Genomic DNA, 18,993 nt, shown 5'->3' with positions numbered 1-18,993 from the left:
GACAGCCAAGAATACTTTGTCACAAAAAAAAATGTATATATGGATTGAACTCTACAATCATGTGACAAAGATGACCTTAAGCACAACCCCTTTAGTTCTCTACACTATAATTAGTTGCTTTGTAAATCCACCACTTATTCTATTTAGGCTACTTTCTGTATATGTTCTTTCTTTAAAAAATAGCGGGACAGGTGAGATGGCTCAGTGGGTAGGAGCATCAGACTGCTCTTCCGAAGGTCCGGAGTTCAAATCCCAGCAACCACACGGTGGCTCACAACCATCTGTAAGGAGACCTGACTCCCTCTTCTGGAGTGTCTGAAGACAGCTACAGTGTACTTACATATAAATAAATAAATCTTTTTTAAAAAATTGCATCCTGCTAGTAAGACAGAGATGGGTATTTCCAACTTAAAACAAAAACAAAAAACCTTGAGGTTTCATCATCAGCATTAAGTGGGTGAAGTAAAAAAAAAAAATTTAAATCCTCACTTTTGAGCAATCATCATTCCGTATCACAGTATGTACTGTTGAATACAAGCACATGTTATAGTTTACTAGGCTGACTGTGGTTCTCTGAACCACATTCAAATTTCATCCCTGATTGCTGGACCATTCAAAGTTATGGCATTCAAAAAACCCTTGTACTGGCTCATGCCTCTGTTCCTCTTCACAACTGAGCTGCTAAGGTAGAAAACATGTATTTCCCTGTTCTCTTTCCCAAACCATTCTCTCCACATTACTACGGAATTATAATAGCTCTATGAGACCAATGGTCTCTTCATAGAGCCAACTCTTATCTAGAGTGTGCTCATGCACTAAATTCCCTTTCAAGACACAAATACCAGTCTTCATGGGTTTTTTTAAATCACTTCAGTGTCAATATCTACTCTAAGATTTATATTTCAAGCCATGATTTCTCTCAATCAATTCATATCTATGTATCATATGCATCACTTTGATGTATAGTCAGTCACCTTAATTTTTAAATGTCTTTAACTGAATTCCATTCTAGCCTTTACTAAGAAAGCCATAAAAATAATTAAAACTAATACAAGATCTCAGTAAGGTTTCAAGATAAAAATATGTGTTTATAATTTGAATTTTATGTACCTACAGTAAATAAACTGAAACTAAGCATGTCTAGCACAAACATAAACATGTAACAAAGGATACCTAGCAAAAATAGCTATGTGTATGTGTTGTGGTGGTTTGAAAGGGAATGTCCCCTATGAATATTTGTCCCCTATGAATATATAAATATTTGGTTGTTATTGGAGCCACTGTTTAGAAGGCTTAGAAGGTGTGGCCTTGCTAGATATAGTATATCCCTGGGGACAGGCTTCGAAGTTTCAAGGCCTTACACCATTCACAGTTCATTCTGTATGCTTCCTCTTTGCACACTTTTAAGATTCACATCATAGTTTGCTGTTCTCATGGCTTTATCTGCCTTCCCCACCAAGTAGCCACACTTCCCTACCATGATCATGACGGCCTCCTATCCCTCTGGAACATAAGCCCAAATAAACCCTTCTTTAAGTTGCCTTGGTCGTATTTTATCACAACAATAGACAAGAAACTAAAATAAAAGTGGTTTTAACTATCAGTATGACTACTCACTAAATCAAACAGAAAAGCAATTTATATAATGTAATACATATATAATATACATAAGTATACACACAGACACACCCTATGCATGTGTGTATATATATACACCATAAAATAAAGTTGAAAGTCCAACACATCCTAGATCAAACTTTACCATGAATCAACAGTAATCAAGTCAGTTTGGTACTAACAAGAGGATCAAAGCATTAAATCAACCTTAATGGCTGGGCTATTTGGCTTAGTGTAGCTCCTTACAAAGTTTATCCATGTTATAGCACACTGACAATTTCCTCATGAAGAAGGCATAATAACCATTTTTAAATATAAGTCACATTTTTTATTGTTGTTTTGTTTGAGGCAAGGTCTAGTTATGTATTCTATAATGACCTTGAATTGACTATGTAGATTACAGTGGCCTCTAATTTGTAATCCTCCTGCTCTGCTTTCAGAGTGCTTGTATTACATGCATATAGCTCTCTATGAAAACTCTTCATTGACCAAGAATTCACTTTTTCCTTATCCAATTATCTGATGGACAACTGGATCACTCCTACCTCTTGGTTATAATAAATAACTACAATAAACATGTGTGATGTTTGAGATCTGGTTTTAAATTCTTTTGAATATATGCCCCAAAGTGGGATTGCTACATTTGTATGGTAATTGTTTAATTTTTTTTTTTTTGAGAGAGAGAGAATACATTGTTCTCCAGAACAACTATACCATTTTACATTTTGCTGAGGTTTGGTCTGTAACTATGTGTTGTAATGCTTAAATTCTGTACCCAAAGGGTTAGGCCTATGAAGGAATTCTCATGTTTACAAGCCTTTGCTGTGCAAACCTTGTCCCTTAATTTAAAACTATTGGTTAAATAAAACGGGCTACAGCAAATTACTAGAGGGATTAGAGGTAGGTGGGTTTTGAGTTTCCAGGTGGGGGTGAAGAGAGGAAGAGAAGAGAAACCCCGAAGAGACAGACAAGAAGGCTCCATGAGAAGTGGTTACCATGAGCCCATGGCCAGGAAACAGCAAATACTTGGGATACATCACTGGGGAAGGAGCCAGGCCAGCAATTAGAAAATATTAGGGGTGACCCCCAGTAATTGTCAAAGCCAAATAAAATAACCATAGTCTGAGGCTCATTTATTTCTAAGCTAGTCGGGGATAAGCTTAAATTGGTTGTACAACGTTCTTGCCGGTGATGCAGGAATTCCTTATTTTTCCTAACAATTCTTTTGGTAGCTTTTCTACATAATGTGAGCTGTTAGTTCCTTGTGGTTTTGAACTGCATTTCTCTTCAATTAGTTGAGTGCATTACGTATTTTCTTGGGTCATGTCTATTTTCTTTGGAGAACTATTTGTTTAACTCCTTGTACACTTCTAAGTCAGATTTGTTTTTTGTTTTCAAGGCACACATGCTCCTTATAAATTCTATGTTTAACTCTCAGCAAATACTTTGGGAAGCCTTGCTTCAGTTTCACTTGTCCATGACCGCTTTTGCTGTCATGCAAAGAAGTGATTACCAAATACAGTTTCTTGAAGCTTTTCTTTTATGTCTTCTACCAGTTTTTGGAATTCAGGTCTTGTGTTTATATCTCTAATTCTTCTTGATGTAAGTTTTATGTAATGATTTAACTTTATTCTTTTAATGTGGTTATCCAGTTTTTCTATACTCTCAGTTGGAAAGCCTATCCTTTCCTCACTGCATAGCAGCTATATTCTTATTAAACACTGGTTTTATACATTCTATATGTGAGTAGTTAATGGAAACTTTTCAGGAAACAGTGTGAGTAGAACTCTCTCTTCTGCTCCTTCCTCTTACATGGAAATTCTTATTTTCTAACAGTTAAAATTTGACAGCTGAATAATAATGGTTTATGTTTTGTATGTTCTTCTCTTTTATCATAATATTAGGGCCAAAAATATATAAATTGATTTAATTTGGCTTTTTACTGTTACATATTGATGCTATCCTTGTTTCTCATTATTCCAGAGTAGCTTCAGGTATCCATGATTCAGAACTAAGACTTCCAGCAGCAGCAGCCTTGGGGTACAGTCGTCCCTCAGTGTATGGTGGAAGTGGTTCCTGGACGTCTCACAGATGCCAACTACTTTACATGACACTTGCATACGCATATGCATCAGTGCTTCTATACTTTAAGCAGTCACTGGATTGCTTTCAACACGAGAAACAAAGTAACTGCTAAGTCAATAATCATCCTATGCTATCTGTGGAAAGTAATGACAAAAAAGAAATCTATACATGGTCAAAAATCATAACTTTTTCTCAAAATGTTTTCTGCAGAGAGTTGGTTGAACTGAGTATGGAGGCAGTATTGAAATGATATTCATAAGTAAAATAGAAAAGCATTTTATTTTTGTCAGAATGAACCAGAAACACAAACACTAGCACTCAGGCACACATACTAACATATACTGCATTACCTATCTCTAAGGATCCTTCCTTCTGTTTAATGGATTTAGTGTCTGGCAGATTTTCAGTTTTTCTGTCTTGTACAGTGATATCACTGGGACCTAAGAGAACAAACTGAATGCAGTAAATACATAAAAACCCTCTAATTTTTTAATATGTGAAAGCCATTGTTAGTGGCACAGAAAACATAAATATCGATACCATTGTTTAAAAAATGGGAAATGTTAATAAAAAAGTACATTTACACAAGCATGTCGTACAGAGCTACAGAATCATCATCAGGGGTGGAGACACAGCTCAGCGGTTAACAGCACTTGCTGCTCTTGCCGAGCATGAGTTCAGTTTCTAGCCCATGCAGTAGCCTACAACATCTGCAACTCCAGCTCCAACGCACCTGACATCCTCTTCTGACTTCCACGGGCACAAGGTATTCAAGTGGTACACACAGACATATAGGCAAAGCACCCATACTCATAAAATAAAATTGATTAAAAACATCTAATATATCTGTTTTAAAAGTTAAAAAAAAAGAATCACCATGAGATAGATGAAAAGGTATTAAGTGCTCAAAAAAAAAAAATTCTAGCAAACAGTACCATAGAATACTCTAGACAACAGACTTGAGTCTCTCAAGATGGGAAACATTTTGAAATGGAAATCAGAAGTCACTGAAAGCAAAGGTGGCTGTGTAACACAAGAGAGGAATCAGGAAAGCAACTAAATATCTACAGACTGGAGCATCTAATAAGGAAACGAGGGGAAACCAGAGCAGGAAAGGCTGTTTTGGAGCTCATCCTAACATTCTGGAAGACTGCTAAAAGACCTACGATTTTATTCCCGAAGACAATGAAGACTGAAATGCATCAGGAGACTAACAGGCAAAACAGTTTCAGGGACATTCATTTTGCAACAATTAAAAAAAAAAAAAAAAAACACGGTATCATTCTGGAGTGTTTCCCAGAATACAAGTCTAAAATCTTAAAGAGAAAGCTGGTGTGTAAGAAAGAAAAGTGTCTTCTGCTGTAAAACCTCTCTTGTCCGTACTGTGGTCTAACTAACACCCATCCCCTAATACACTTTCTTCTTCCTCTGCAAGAGCTGAGCATGGTACCAGAATAGTCTCACCTCCTTGGTGATAACTTGATGAGATCACACGACTCAAGCTGGCCTCTACGCCAAAAAGGGAGTGTAATTTCTGAGAAGCTCCACTAAAGAAGAATACGCCTTCCTCTTTCCATAGAGTCAAGGTCAGAAATGTCAACAATACAAAATGAGAAATGTTTTCTTCTTTAAATCTTGTCATTTTAGGGTGGTTTTTAATCAAAGCTGACCCTAAATTAAACACACTACCATAGGCAATTTCAGCATAATCCTACGGAAGTAAGATAAACACAATAGATCCAAAGTAAATAAGATGAATTTCTAAAGAGTAAACACTTTTAGTACAACAATGGTGTAAGATTATCTTTAAATTAAAAAAAAAAAAATGTGGCTGGAGGCCTTGGTGCTGGCAGGAACAACCAAGTGAGTTACCCAAGCCCCAGACTTGATCTTCTGGTCCACACCTCTAACTAATATCTTAGACACATGCAGCCATCAGTGACTACCAGGTGGGACCCTCTATCCCAACTCTCTGCCTTCTGGCCCCTCTGGGCAAACCCAGCAGTGGTGAATTCTGCCCTGCCCCATTGCATTCTAATTCCAGAGAAACAACTCTGCCCACATCCCGGGAGGCCTGCTACTGCCCAGGACAGAGGCCTGCAAACATCAGGGACCACTAGCTCTACCTTTATCCCAAGAGGCCTGTCCCCACAGGATAACCAGGAGCCTGAAGCTATCAGGGGTCTATCAGCTCTGCTTGCATTCCTAGAAGCCAACTGCCACCAGGTACAACCAGCTCTACCTGCAACCCCAGAGGCCTACTCCATCAAGGACTATCAGGCCTGCCAAACCATAGGGACAACTAGATGGCTGAACAGTACAAGAACACAATCAACAAAAGCCACGGCAATATAGTACCACCAGAACCCAGCTATCCTACTATCGAAACCCTGAATATCCTAACGCATCTTAATCACAAAATGATATTATAAAGATATAGACCTTTAAAAAAGAAATAAAAGCATCTCTTAAAGAAATACAGGAAAATACAATCAAACAGGTAGAGACCCTTAAAGAGAAAATGAAAAAGCATAAAGAAATACAGGAAACTATAATTAAACAGGTGAAGGAAATGAATAAAACTGTTTAAGACCTGATAATGGAAATAGAAGCAATAAAAATAAAAAACAAAAAACAAACAAACAAACAAAAAACCCCACCAATCTGAGGCAATCCTAAAGATGGGAAACCTAGAAAAGAGAACATGAACTACAGACACAAGCATCAGCAACAGAATAGAAGAGATGGAAAAGAGGGTCTCAGGCATAGAAGATACAATAGAAGAAATTGATACACTGGCCAAAGAAAATGCTAAAGCTAAAAAGTTTCTAACACAAAACACCCTAAGGATATTTGGGACACTATGAAAAGACCAAACCCAAGAATAATAGGAATAGAAGAAGACTCCCAACTCAAAGGCCCAGAAAATATCTTCAACAAAATCACAGAAGAGGGGCTGGTGAGATGTCTCAGCGGTTAAGAGCACTGACTGCTCTTCTGAAGGTCCTGAGTTCAAATCCCAACAACCACATGGTGGCTTACAACCACCCGTAATGAGATCTGTAGACAGCTACAGTGTACTAACATAGAATAAATAAATAAAATCTTTAAAAAAAACAAACAAATAACAAAGGATTCAGGTTTTTTTACCCAGGCAGTGGTGGTGCACGCCTTTAATCCCAGCACTTGGGAGGCAGAGGCAGGCTGATTTCTAAGTTCGAGGCCAGCCTGACTACAAAGTGAGTTCCAGGACAGCCAGGGCTACACAGAGAAACCCTGTCTCGAAAATAAAACATAACAAAACAAACAAAAAAAAAGAAAGGAAGGAAGGAAGGAAGGAAGGAAGGAAGAAAGAAAGAAAGAAAGAAAGAAAGAAAGAAAGAAAGAAAGAAAGAAAGAAAAAGAAAATCAGTTCAGGTTGTTTCAATTCACCAGCACCTCTTCTGTTATCTGAGAATACGCCATACCATGAGGCTGAGCAAAGCCATTGAAGCCCACAGCAGACCAGAGGGCCCTTACAAAATAAGTCTCTGGTGTACACAGACTCATCTGCTCAGTGAACCGTGCATCTAACACCACCACAACCATGACGGCCCCTTACAGTCACTTCCACCAAAGTCTTATCCAGCAGTGGCAGACTGGCATACCCCATTAGTGCTCTCTTCCCAGGATCTGCAGTACAGTCCCTGCTCTATCAGCCATTCAGGGTGATCCCTGTACTTCTTTGGTAACCACATTCATCAAGGAGTTGCTCCACTCAGGAGAGAAACAGAAACAGCCCACTGGGATTTGCCCTGTGGTCCAGTCTGACTTTCCCCGTAAGAGACAGCCAGGCTACAGATAGGTATCTTATTGTCCATAGCAATGGTCATGAAACTATCTTTACAGCCAGGAGGCAGGATATCTTGCCACATAAAGACAAATGGCCCTATCATGATTGTCCATGCAGATGCTCCATCCTCAGGCAGATCAGCCTCCTATAACCATCTATAGTAGGATCAGGTGCCATCTTCTCCCACCTCATCTTTGACTTTGTGTGTCCCTGTTTGGTATGTGCCTGGTAATGTACTAATATATTATCACCAAAGATCTGGGAACCACTGACTATCTATGCACTCTATCTATACTACCACCAAAAGACCAAATAAATTATTCTACTCATGAGTTTATTGGATTTATTTGTGGTTATATGGGGAAGGGGTTAATTACAGGAGCATGGCTGACTTGGGTTGGCTGTGTCACCCAAAAACCCACCCTAGCATGGTAACAATGTGTGACAATGTTTAATAGGCATTTGCAGATAGGTATATCATCAAAGATTTTCTTCACACTCTGTGAATGTGTCCTGGAACAATGAGTCTAGTATCTGTCTTCTGTGTTCTAGTGATTTTTTTCCCGTGAGTTCTGTGAGCTTCCCTATTTCCCCCAAGGAGGAATGTTTTGAGATAGAGTGGTGGTTCTCAACTTGTGGGTCACGACCCCTTCAGGGGTTAAATGACCATTTAACAGGGGTTGCACATTAGACATACCACAAGTCAGATATTTATAAAAACATTTCATAACTCAGCAAAATTACAGTTATGAAGTAGCAACAAAAATAATTTTATGGTGTGTGTGGGGGGTCACCACAACATAAAGAACTGTATTAAAGGGTAGCAGCATTAGGAAGGGTGAGAACCACTGTTCTAGAGGAACCAGTTATACAACAGGTCATGGAATCTTAGATCCAAGAAGTCGGGCCTCTTTGGTCCTTAGAATTCCCTCAGCAGAGTGAGCCAGCTAATTTAAGTGGATAATTTCTGCTGGAAGTCTTTGTGTCTGTTCCCAATAGCCTCCAACCTTTCCCACTCTTCTTCCTGACCTACGTTCTCGTGATTTTACAAATGCATTCTCTTTTTAAAAGATTCATTGATTTTATTCTATGTGCATGAATGTTTTTGTCTGCATGTATTTCTGTGAACCACAATACATGTCTGACCCTGGGAGGTCTGAAGAGGTCATCAGATCCCCTGGAACTGGAACTGTGGATGATTGTAAGCCATCTGTGGATGCTGAGACTTGAACCCAGCTTCTCTGCAAGAGCAATAGTGCTCTTAACCACTGAGGCATCTCTCTCCAGCCTTCCTGAATTTTCAGATGGGGACAGGGATGAGTGGGTTCTAATGATGACTTGTGAGCTGGGTAGAAGCCCTTTGTCCTTTTGTTGTTGTTAGAAATGTCTCAGTTTATTTAAATTGTTAAGTAGACCATAAAACCAAACTTGTAGCTTGCAGTCTAGAGTGGATGGACCTATCAATGTTTTATGAGGACGGCTTCTACACTGATCCCAGGAGACTGATGGAAAAAGGTGAAGGCCATGGGACTAAGCACATAAAGCTGGTTTTTAAACAGATCATGCAGAATGGCCTGAGTTCTTCTTCTTCCAGAAGAGCACAGCTCAGGCCTGAGAACACACATGGCGGCTCACAACCACTTGCAACTCCAGTTCCAGGGAGTCCAACATGATCTTCTGGTCTCCAAAGGCACTGTATACATACATACAGGTGGTGTACATACATAAATACATACATACACATAGACACACAGGTGGTATATATACATACACACAGGTGGTGTTCTACATACACGGAAGTGGTGCATATACATACAATATATATATATATATATATATACACACACACACACATACATACATACAGGTGGTGCACATACATACAAACAGGCTGCATATACATAATATAAAAACAAGTATAACCTTTTAAAAATTTATTTCTAATTCATTTTTTGATATTTGCCAAGTGCATATGTGCCACGCTCTCTGGTCGAGTCAGCTTGACAGGCTGAGGCTTGAAAGCTACTCAAGAGGCAAAAAGAGTTTCACAGAAACTGGCTCCTGGAGTCTGGCGTTCTCTCTAACCCATACATTAATTTTCCATTCCCGCGTTAGTTTAGTGTATGGATCCACGTGCTCTCTTTTAGTATTATCCTATTATAAGTGCCTTTTAAGATTGAATTCTGACATAGCTAAAGCCTTCTGCCAGTGTTCCAACAGTCCTAGAACGTCCTTGAGCAAGACCATGGGCTTGAAATTCAGTAAAAATGTTACTATTCACTGACATTTAGAATTGCCTCTGGCACTACACTATTCATTTTGAATAAAAGCTAAGTCATTCCCTTACACAGGAATTTACCATCACTAAGGAAGAAAGAAGTTTCAGACCAAAGGAGAAACCAGAATAGGTACTTAGAACTATAGTGGAGTTACACCCATACACACGTATTTACAATGGCCTAAGGGGAAGGTGGACTATACAATAGACTAAAATAGGAACTATGGCAAGGGCGCGAAGCCCTTGACCCTGGCTTCTAAGATTAGTGAATCTTAGGTGGAGCCCTTGTTGATCCCAGTTGTTAACAATAAATTCTATCCCAGGTGGTTCCCATTAGACCTTCTGTGTTTGCATTCCTCTGTTTTATGTAAGATTCCAGTAATCTCTTTGTACCTTGCTGGTGTGTCACCCAACTTCCTTATTGTCTTCTGCATAAAAAGTCTGATGCTCGATTTGACAAATTACATTCAGATTCTACACAACCTCTTCTGTGTGTATCTGTCTGTCAATTCATCCGACGCTTTGACCACCTGCGACTAGAAACCCGTTCCATGCAGACAAAGGGGCTCAGAGGGTCTGCGACAGTTGGCGCCTGAACAGGGACACCAGAGCAGGTTAGTCTCTATTTCTTTTTCTTTCATTTTTCTTTCTCACCTTTATTTTCTCAGGCAAAGATAGGATCTCGTCGTGACCGTGCTGCAGACGGCCTGATTCGTAGATCAGTTAAGAGACGAGTAAGTTTTATCATGGGGCAGTCAGAATTGAAAGGCAAGAGGTTGTTTCTGTCAGTCTTTAAGCACATGTTGTCTGGCAGAGGCCTAAAGGTCTCAGATAGATTTTATGATTTCGTGCAAAAAATCAGTCCCTGGTTTCCACAGGAGGGAAGCTTGACATTGGAGGATTGGAAGTGAGTAGGTAGGATGCTTCCTCCCTCGGAAGGGGCTGATTTATTAATAAAACAATTGGCTTGGGAAAACGTGAATACCTTGTGCCAAGACCTGAACAGACCAATCCGTAAGACAAATTCCCTACAAGATTATATTAAAGCATGTGTGTAGACGCCTCACCGGCCGTAATTCAGGGGATAGCTTATGCCTCAGCAAGAAAAGGGAAGAAATTCGGCGCCTATGTCAGAAATACTTATGGAATTACATGTTTTGGTTATAAAAAACCGGGGCACCTGAGAAAAGATTGTAAAAATCTCTCAAGAGACAAGAGGAACATTCCTTTGGGTCCCTTCCAGTGTTGTGACAAACACTGGAGAAGTGAATGTAAATCAAAGTCCCATAAGGATGGGACTCCGCTCACTAGAGAAGCGGGTAAGACAAAGAACTATGAAACTGCATGTTTCAGTTGTAAAAAACCGGGGCACCTGAGTAAAGATTGTAAGAATCCCTCGGGAAACAAGAAGGGCCTTTCTCCAGGACTCTGCCCAGGCTGTGGTGGAACCTTGGAGGAATGATTGCAGGTCAAGATCCCATGAGAATGGAACTCCGCTCACTACAGAAGCAGGTAAGACAGAAAACTTATGGGGCAGTCTCTTAGCCCCGTTCAAGAATTGTGGACCTCATTATAGGACACAGCCCCAGCTATAAGAAAAACTTCAAGTTGTGGATTCTGATACTTTAGGTAAAATTAAAAGTTATGGTTAAATTATGGTTAAAGTATAAAAAGAGACTTCATAAAGGTCAAAATATAGGTCACTTCTTACTGTCACCTTATTACAACTTCCCAATCCTACATTGTGCCTTCTGCACCCCATTTCCTTCCTCAGAATCTACACACAGCCCCTCAATGTGTTCTCCCCCAAACATCATCTTTTACAAAACTCATACCAGGAGTGATGGAGGAGCAGGAAAATAAAGCTGAATGCAGAAAGTGATGGAGACAGAGAGCCACGACAGGAACACATTTAAATACCAGGGCCACTGTGTTTCCCATTGCCCTCAGATACTTAAAATACCCCAGACAAGTAAACTACTGGGGTGGTTTCTGTGTGGATGGAAGCCTCACACACATGCTCCCACCAGTGCAAAAGAAGAAAGAAAGGAGAAGGTTTTTTCCACATCTGGCACAAGACAAAAATCCACCACCTCCATAGTCAAGGTGAAATGCACATTTGCCTGGCTTTTGTTTCGCATTATTAACGACAGAAAATTCCATGGCTGCACAAAACAAAATGGTTAATTTAACATTTTTCAAGTGAATGTGGCAAGCATGTAACACACCTAATCACATGGGTAGATGAACATATGTATGCAGATGCTTAAGCATGTGTATGTGTCTGTGTGTGTGTGTGCGCGCACACGCATGGGGAGGCTTGAATTTGACATGTGCCTCCCTTAATCTCTTTCACCTTTATTTGTCGAGGAGGTCAGGCACACTCCACGCCCAGCTGCTAGCTACATTTTCACTGTGGGGCTTCCTTACAGGGGCCTTTGGAACGATTAGCACAAGCTCCTGCCAGTAGCGCCCTTAGCAATTGCTTTTGCAATAGTCTCCAAACCCCACATTCCCTTGAAAGCTGGTCTTTGCCTTCATCATCTGTCTCACACTTTCCTAAAAACCTTTCTACAAGTTCACTGACAAGCTCACTCAAGGTTCTAAGCCACCTCCTGCTGTTTTCAAAACTTTTCCCCACTTGTGATGACGCACACCACCTACCTGTTGCTTCTCTGAAGGAAGTTTTGATGGTGGAAGTCTCTACTAACCTGCTGGACTCCTAGCTTGATCTTTCCTTTTAACTCTACTATTTTAGTCTTAACGATTATTCCTCATCTGGAAATAAAGGCAGCATTAAAGATATCATCCGAGGAAACTTCAAAAGGAAACAAGTCTTCCCATGCTGGTATCCCAAAGCAAGAGCGTCGGGAAGGGCAGGTTGTCTTCTTAGGAACGAGCGCCCCCACGAGTTCAGTGCTTCTTACTACAACCGACTGCTCCCTCCCTCAGCCAGAAAGGAAGTTCTGGAGACCCACAGGAGGCTCCTTGGAACCCGACAATGGCGTCGTCCCTGCATCTAAACTTTAGAATCTGAGGGTGGCAACACCAGCTTCACAAGAACAAAGTGGTCTTCCCTTCACCCTCAGTGGAGTTCTCTGGGAAGCTCCCAGGGGCCAGGGAGCGAGCTCTACAGTCCCTAAGAAGGGGGATAATGTGAAGACTGTCTCACCACGAGAACTCTGACGCAAGAACTCTTCAAGGGCAGAGGAAGATTGCCAACTCTTGAGCCAAGATACATACTGTGTCCAACTTCCATCGTGGCAGTCATTGAGATTGAGGCCTGTGTTCCTGAAAGCCTCGTCTCTGACACCAGCTGCCAAAGTGCCTGAGACCCGTTCAACCCAGAAGTGGATACAAGGCATCTTCAATCCCCAAGGCAAGTAACATGATTTGAGTTTTTCTGGAAACCTGAGGTCGTTTTCCAGGATGTTGTATGAGTGGAGCATCTCCAAAGAGGTCTGGGATCCAATTATAGTCTAGTATGGCTAGCTCAGCTCTTCCTGAAGGGTGGAGAGATGCTGCGCAGGTGCCTGTACCCACACCTGGATGGACAGACTGGGTTGTTGGGTCGCACGGTGAGTTAGGAGTAGCAGGAGGTTCAGTGGTGCCTCAGGCTGCTGAAGTCCTTGTAGCAAGTAGGAACTGTGCCAGAAGAGCCGAGACAAAACCTTAGATCGAGTGCAGACTGTGCCCTGGTGCCCAGGGTTTACAGAGACAGACCAGGAAGCCGCTGCTGTAGGAATACCGGGTGGCATCTGTACTGGGAATGGCTAGCATTTGAGAAATGTCAGCTACCAAAACATTGCCAGTGGGCCAAATGCTGCAAAGTCTCATAGTGCAAAAGCTTAATTTTATGTTGTAGAGATTTCAGCAAGAAGCAAGAAAAACATTTAGAAGGATCAAAAGTCACAAAATAAGAAAAGAAAAAAAGAAGAAGAAAAATGGTAGAGACCAAACCTGTGCATACAGTGCTTTTTGGGGATCCAGTGGGAGGTGCCACTTTGACACCCCCCCCCCCAACTACACAAATAGGGTAGGGGACTGAAAGCTGAAGACAGTCATTAGAGGCAGGGCTAGGATATGAACCCTTATGTGTTCTATTGCAAGTCTGCATTGCCTCCAATTTAAAGCTCCACGCTCAGCGTTTCTCTTGATTCTGTGGAGCCTCAGTATTTAGGTGGAGAATTTAGGTCCTACCCTCAGCCTATAAACCAGGAAGTCCAAATAGAATTTCTTAGAAGAGCATGTGCTCAGAATAGAAGTCTCCTTCGCTGCGCAGTTGACACTCAGCCTTATCTGTTCAAAAAAGAAAGAAAGAAAGAAAGAAAGAAAGAAAGAAAGAAAGAAAGAAAGGAAGGAAGGAAGGAAGGAAGGAAGGGAAGGAAGGAAGGAAGGAAGGAAGGAAGGAAGGAAGGAAGGAAGGAAGGACAGAAAAGAAAAGAAAAGGAAAGGAAAGAAAAGAAAAGAAAAGAAAAGAAAAGAAAAGAAAGAAAAGAAAAGAAAAGAAAAGAAAAGAAAAAGAAAAGACATTTGGGGTCAAAAGCAGTAAAATATCAAATAGACCCAATCGTTTTAGTATCACAGATCTTAAGGATTTTTTTTTATATAGAAAAGTGAACCTCAAAAATTGGCTTTGTAACTTCACTAGAGATGTAGAATCTGTCTGGAGTTAGGGGGCAAGACAACCTGAAACTATAAACTGTGAGTTCAGCAGTCAGCAGAGTGGGGGGTGGGGCTGCCCTCAGCATCAAGAAAGCACAGGACCTTTGCACTCTCTCTGCTATGCTTAGAAACCCCACACTCCCCCAAGGGGGCTTATCCCCACACTAATTAACAACTCCAGGTCATTAGAAACTCAGGCCAGAAGGAATTTATCACCTCCCCGGAGGCAGGGAAGCCTGGTTGGCCAGCTTCTTCCAGATGGATTCTGTCCAATCTGGAAGGAGTTTGCCTGGAAGCTTCTGCTCTGGAAAGTGAGGCTGAGGGCCAGACTGCAAGGGCTGAGGACAGACAGGCCCTAAAGCCCATCCTCAGCCCACATCTCTGTGAAAATCCTCCATTCCACTGAAACATGCACAAGGACACAGATGTGTTGGTAAATTGCAGAGATGCTGTGTGGGTTATCTTCATCCGCCCAGGCTCACTTCAGTCAGACCCTCCCCTGATGCATAAGTCACCAAAGGAGGCTGCTTGGTCACACAGGAGAGATCTGGAGGGTGTGTGCCCCAAAACTAGCAATACTCACTGAAGACTAAACTAGAATTGCATCTTGCCAAAAGGTCACCACAATCTTGAACCGTCTCTGCCTAGTTCACTGTGGGAACGGTGCTGCTCTGTCTGCTAACCTGTGCTCCCTCTCCATTTCTGTCTTTGTTGCCAAGAGAGGTTATGTAAGGATGTTACATAAGTCTTCTCCTTTATTTGGGCCAGCCACTGGAAAGTGGGACCTGTGTGCGGTAACACATACTTTATTGCAGTGCCCTTAGATTCCCCACCAAACTGGATTGTATTTGGAGAATAAGCCTCTGCTTGTCCATCTATCTCTGTGAATAGTGACGGGTGGGGCACTCCTAGTTTAGTCTACACCCCTCTCCCCCAGCACACACACAGATGAATCCTACAAATACTGGCTTCACCCTAGGCAGAAAGCCACAAGCTGAGGGGCATAAGTGGGTCTCTTCCATGGGGACATTTTAACATACAAGGGTGTCTCTCTAAGTCTGGGGCCTAAGAAGACTAATGCACCATGGTAGTTTCATCAACACATGTTTGAGGCAGGGATGGAGAAGTAAGCGAAGACCACCAGGAGCCATTAGAAAAGGAGGCAAGTGCAGCCTGGGCAGGGAGAAGTCCACCAATGAAGGCTCCTGCACTTGAGATAGGAGGTGTAACTCCTGCTTGTGATGACAAGTGAGCTCATGGGAGAGGAGCAGGGAGCAGAGAGCCTCAGAGAGGGATAAGAGTGCTGGGAGAGAGCCACTGCACCCGGGAAGGGACAAGGAGGTGAGGTGCCTGCATTCCATCATGAGATTAAGGACCCCTGAGCCATCTCAGATCCTGATTCCCTTCCAGGTTCATTCTGTGGCGGTCACGCAGTTGACTACACCTGAATGTTCCTCTCCACAGCCCATCTACTTGACTCTGTGGTTTATAATTATCAAACATCCAGCTTTCAGCCAATGAGGTTTCTACCAAGTCTGCTACCTCAATAAATAACAGGCCACTGATTAGCCTCACAATCAGTCACAAGCACAGCACTAAGGCTGATTTGGACCCTGAGCTCTGAGCAACTAGGTGAGTATGTTTGGGGGCAAGGTTGGGGTTGGGGGGTGTCTCTGCATTCCTCTCCTGTAACAGGACCTTCTTGTTCATGTTTTCTCAAAAGTCTAAATGTTCAGAGCTGATGGGAAATGGCTTTGTTGAAACTTGATCTTGGAAATCCTGCATTTGCAATGTATATACTCTAGAGAAAGAGATCAAAGGAGCTGGGCATGAAGACTGGTGGCCTCAGGGTACTATCTCAATGCTCCATGAAATTTAGAGAGCCAGTAATGGGGCCAGGAGGGTGGAAGAGAAGGGGGCCGCCGGTACTTCAAGGGGAGTCTAGAAGGCAAGTGTTTCTTTATCATGTTCTGCAGGTGAAGATATAGGTCCAGAGAGATTAAGTGATGTGCCCAATGTCTCACTTCCAGACAGTCAGAGAAAATAACATTCCAACCAGTGTGTCTGGCTTTATACATTCTCTCTGTTAATGGTTTCCTCTTAGGTCACATGTGCATGTACACACACAGACACACACAGACACATGTTGAATAGGTTAATGGCAAGCTGGGAACTTAGTTGGGGGACTTGCATGGTTTCTTTTCTCTTCAGCAGGGTTACAGGGAAACCTACAGTCAGAAGCAGCTGTGTCTTTGGTCTTTGAGATCTTAGCCTCCGAAGTCTCCCATGGCTCCTTATCATATCCGAAAATACCAGGGCAGCGACCACAGGAGTGTGGTGGATTTGTTCCGCAGAGGCATGGAGGAGCACATCCCCGCCACCTTTCGCCACATGCTGCTGCTGCCCCGAACCCTCCTGCTCTTACTCGGGGTCCCTCTTACTCTATTCCTGGCCTCAGGCTCCTGGCTTCTGGTTCTTCTGTCCATCCTTACCCTCTTTCTTTCCCTGTGGTTCCTTGCAAAATACACATGGGAAAAGCATGTGATGAACTGTTTGCACACAGACATGGCTGACATCACCAGAACCTACCTGAGTTCTCACTCCTCCTGCTTCTGGGTAGCTGAGTCTAGAGGTCAGACAGTGGGCATGGTGGCTGCTCGGCCAGTGAAGGACCCCCTCCTGCAGAAGAAGCAACTGCAGCTACTTCACCTCTCTGTGTCATTGCAGCACCGAAGAGAAGGCCTAGGGAAAGCTATGGTCAGGACTGTCCTCCAATTTGCACAGATGCAGGGCTTCAGTGAAGTTGTCCTTTCCACCAGCATGCTGCAGTACGCAGCCCTGGCTCTCTACCAGGGCATGGGCTTCCAGAAGACTGGCGAGACCTTCTACACCTATTTGTCCAGACTAAGGAAATCTCCAATGATAAACTTAAAGTATAGCCTCACTTCTCCTTGGGAAGGGGACCTGTGATCTCTCTCCTCTGGGCGTCAATCAGGATCTGATTGCTTCTGTAATAGTAACAAGCAGACCCAGCTACTTCAGGTGCAAACCACTAACCCTCACTCTCAAGCACATCTGAGTAAGTGTTTTGTGGGTGGGCTTGGGGCAATGGTTACTCTGTGTTATCTAGGCTTTCTGAGGTATTCTTTAGCTAACATAACGCCATGTATAAAAAGTAACACAATATGAACTAACCAGTACCCCGGAGCTCTTGACTCTAGCTGGATATGTATCAAAACATGGCCTACTCGGAGGCCCATTGGACTTGCAAACTTTATATGCCCCAGTACAGGGAAATGCCAGGGCTAAAAAGTGGGAGTGGGTGGGGAGGGGGGTGGGGGGGAAGGGTATGGGGGACTTTTGGGATAGCATTGGAAATGTAAATGAGAAAAATACCTAATAAAAAAAAAGGAATGAAAAGAAAAAAACAGTAATACAAAATAGTAAAATTTTACTTAGCTTGTGAATCTTTGGGTCATCTACTGAGCTTGGCAGGCCAGCTGTCAGGGTCTCAGGACACCTTGGGTTGGCAGAAGCCTATTACCTCACTCTAGCAGTCTGGTTCAGGCAGGGCTCCAGGTTTTTGTAGAGTTACAAAAGCAGAAGCATAAGGAAGTGAAGGTCTTTCCCAAACTCTGAAGGTGTTACATGCAGAACTAAGACTTGGTTGGAATCTCACCTACCTCTGCTTTAGAGGGACTGAAGTCCCAGAACCAAGGGACTGGCTATGGCCCTGTGACTAGCCAGGCAGCACAAGGTTAGGACAGTGGGTGGAGGTGAGCCACAGGGTGTTTTAGAAATTATTTACACCCTTTGGCAACTGATTGGACTCGACCTCGTGGAGCAGCATGCATGTCTTAAGATAGGCTGAACATGGAGTGTTCCCGTAGTCAAGAAAAGCTATAGGATTAGCAAGGCTCCCATACATCAGCCCTGGGACACAGCTCCATCCTGTCCACATTGCCCTGCGATTCCTCATTTCCCTAAGTGCCTCTGGCCTGAATGTGTTCCTGTAAGCCTTGATGTCTTAGGGTCGTGACAATATCATAATAGCAGTGCAAATGTTATCAAATGACACCAACTGTTTTTTTGTGTATTTTAAAATAGTTATTAACCCCAAGCATCTGCATGCTTTTAATCCCAGCACTCAGAAGGCAGAGGTGAGGCAGGAGGCTATCTGTGAGTTCCAAAACCAGACTCATCTACATAGCAAAATCTAGGCCAGCAAGAGCTACATAATGAAGCCCTATCTTAATAATAATAATAATAATTTTTAAAAAATGGTTAACTTTAAAGCCTGAAAGTGTTTTCTCCCAGTAATGGGAAAATGAAAGAAGCCTATAGCTATGTCTAAAACTCTCAAGTTCACAAGTAGTTAAAGAGAGCAATGCTGTCCATGGAGTCACATGCATGCATGTGAATATGTGTGCTCTCTTTTGTGTGTGCGTGTGCATGTGAGTGTGTGCATGTGTGTGTGTGTGTGTGTGTGTGTGTGTGTGTGTGTGTGTGAGCTTGT

General features: G+C 42.3%; 1 protein-coding gene across 3 annotated transcripts; it reads left to right on the top strand.

The window, feature by feature from the left end:
• The first annotated feature begins 12,774 nt into the window (after positions 1–12,774).
• Positions 12,775–17,911, top strand: Nat8f3 (N-acetyltransferase 8 (GCN5-related) family member 3). Of its 3 annotated transcripts, none has more exons than XM_030255683.1 (3): positions 12,775–13,191; positions 15,942–16,109; positions 16,689–17,911. In XM_030255683.1, exon 3 carries the CDS (start codon positions 16,764–16,766, stop codon positions 17,445–17,447), a length of 684 nt encoding a protein of 227 aa, XP_030111543.1. In that variant the 5' UTR covers positions 12,775–13,191; positions 15,942–16,109; positions 16,689–16,763; the 3' UTR covers positions 17,448–17,911. The 3 variants fall into 3 exon arrangements, with proteins under 3 accessions (XP_030111543.1, NP_001032931.1, XP_017177330.1); NM_001037842.3 differs by having other exon boundaries at positions 12,798–13,191; positions 15,888–16,109; XM_017321841.2 differs by lacking the exon at positions 12,775–13,191 and having other exon boundaries at positions 15,888–16,109; positions 16,692–17,911.
• Positions 17,912–18,993: the final 1,082 nt, after the last annotated feature.

This window comes from Mus musculus, chromosome 6 (assembly GCF_000001635.26).
Source record: "Mus musculus strain C57BL/6J chromosome 6, GRCm38.p6 C57BL/6J".
Classification (NCBI taxonomy): domain Eukaryota; kingdom Metazoa; phylum Chordata; class Mammalia; order Rodentia; family Muridae; genus Mus; species Mus musculus.
This window is presented reverse-complemented; position numbering and strand designations above follow the sequence as displayed.

Coding starts and splice junctions, on each gene's coding strand:
- Nat8f3 (XM_030255683.1), top strand. CDS start 16,764: ATGGCTCCTTATCATATCCGAAAATACCAGGGCAGCGACCACAGGAGT.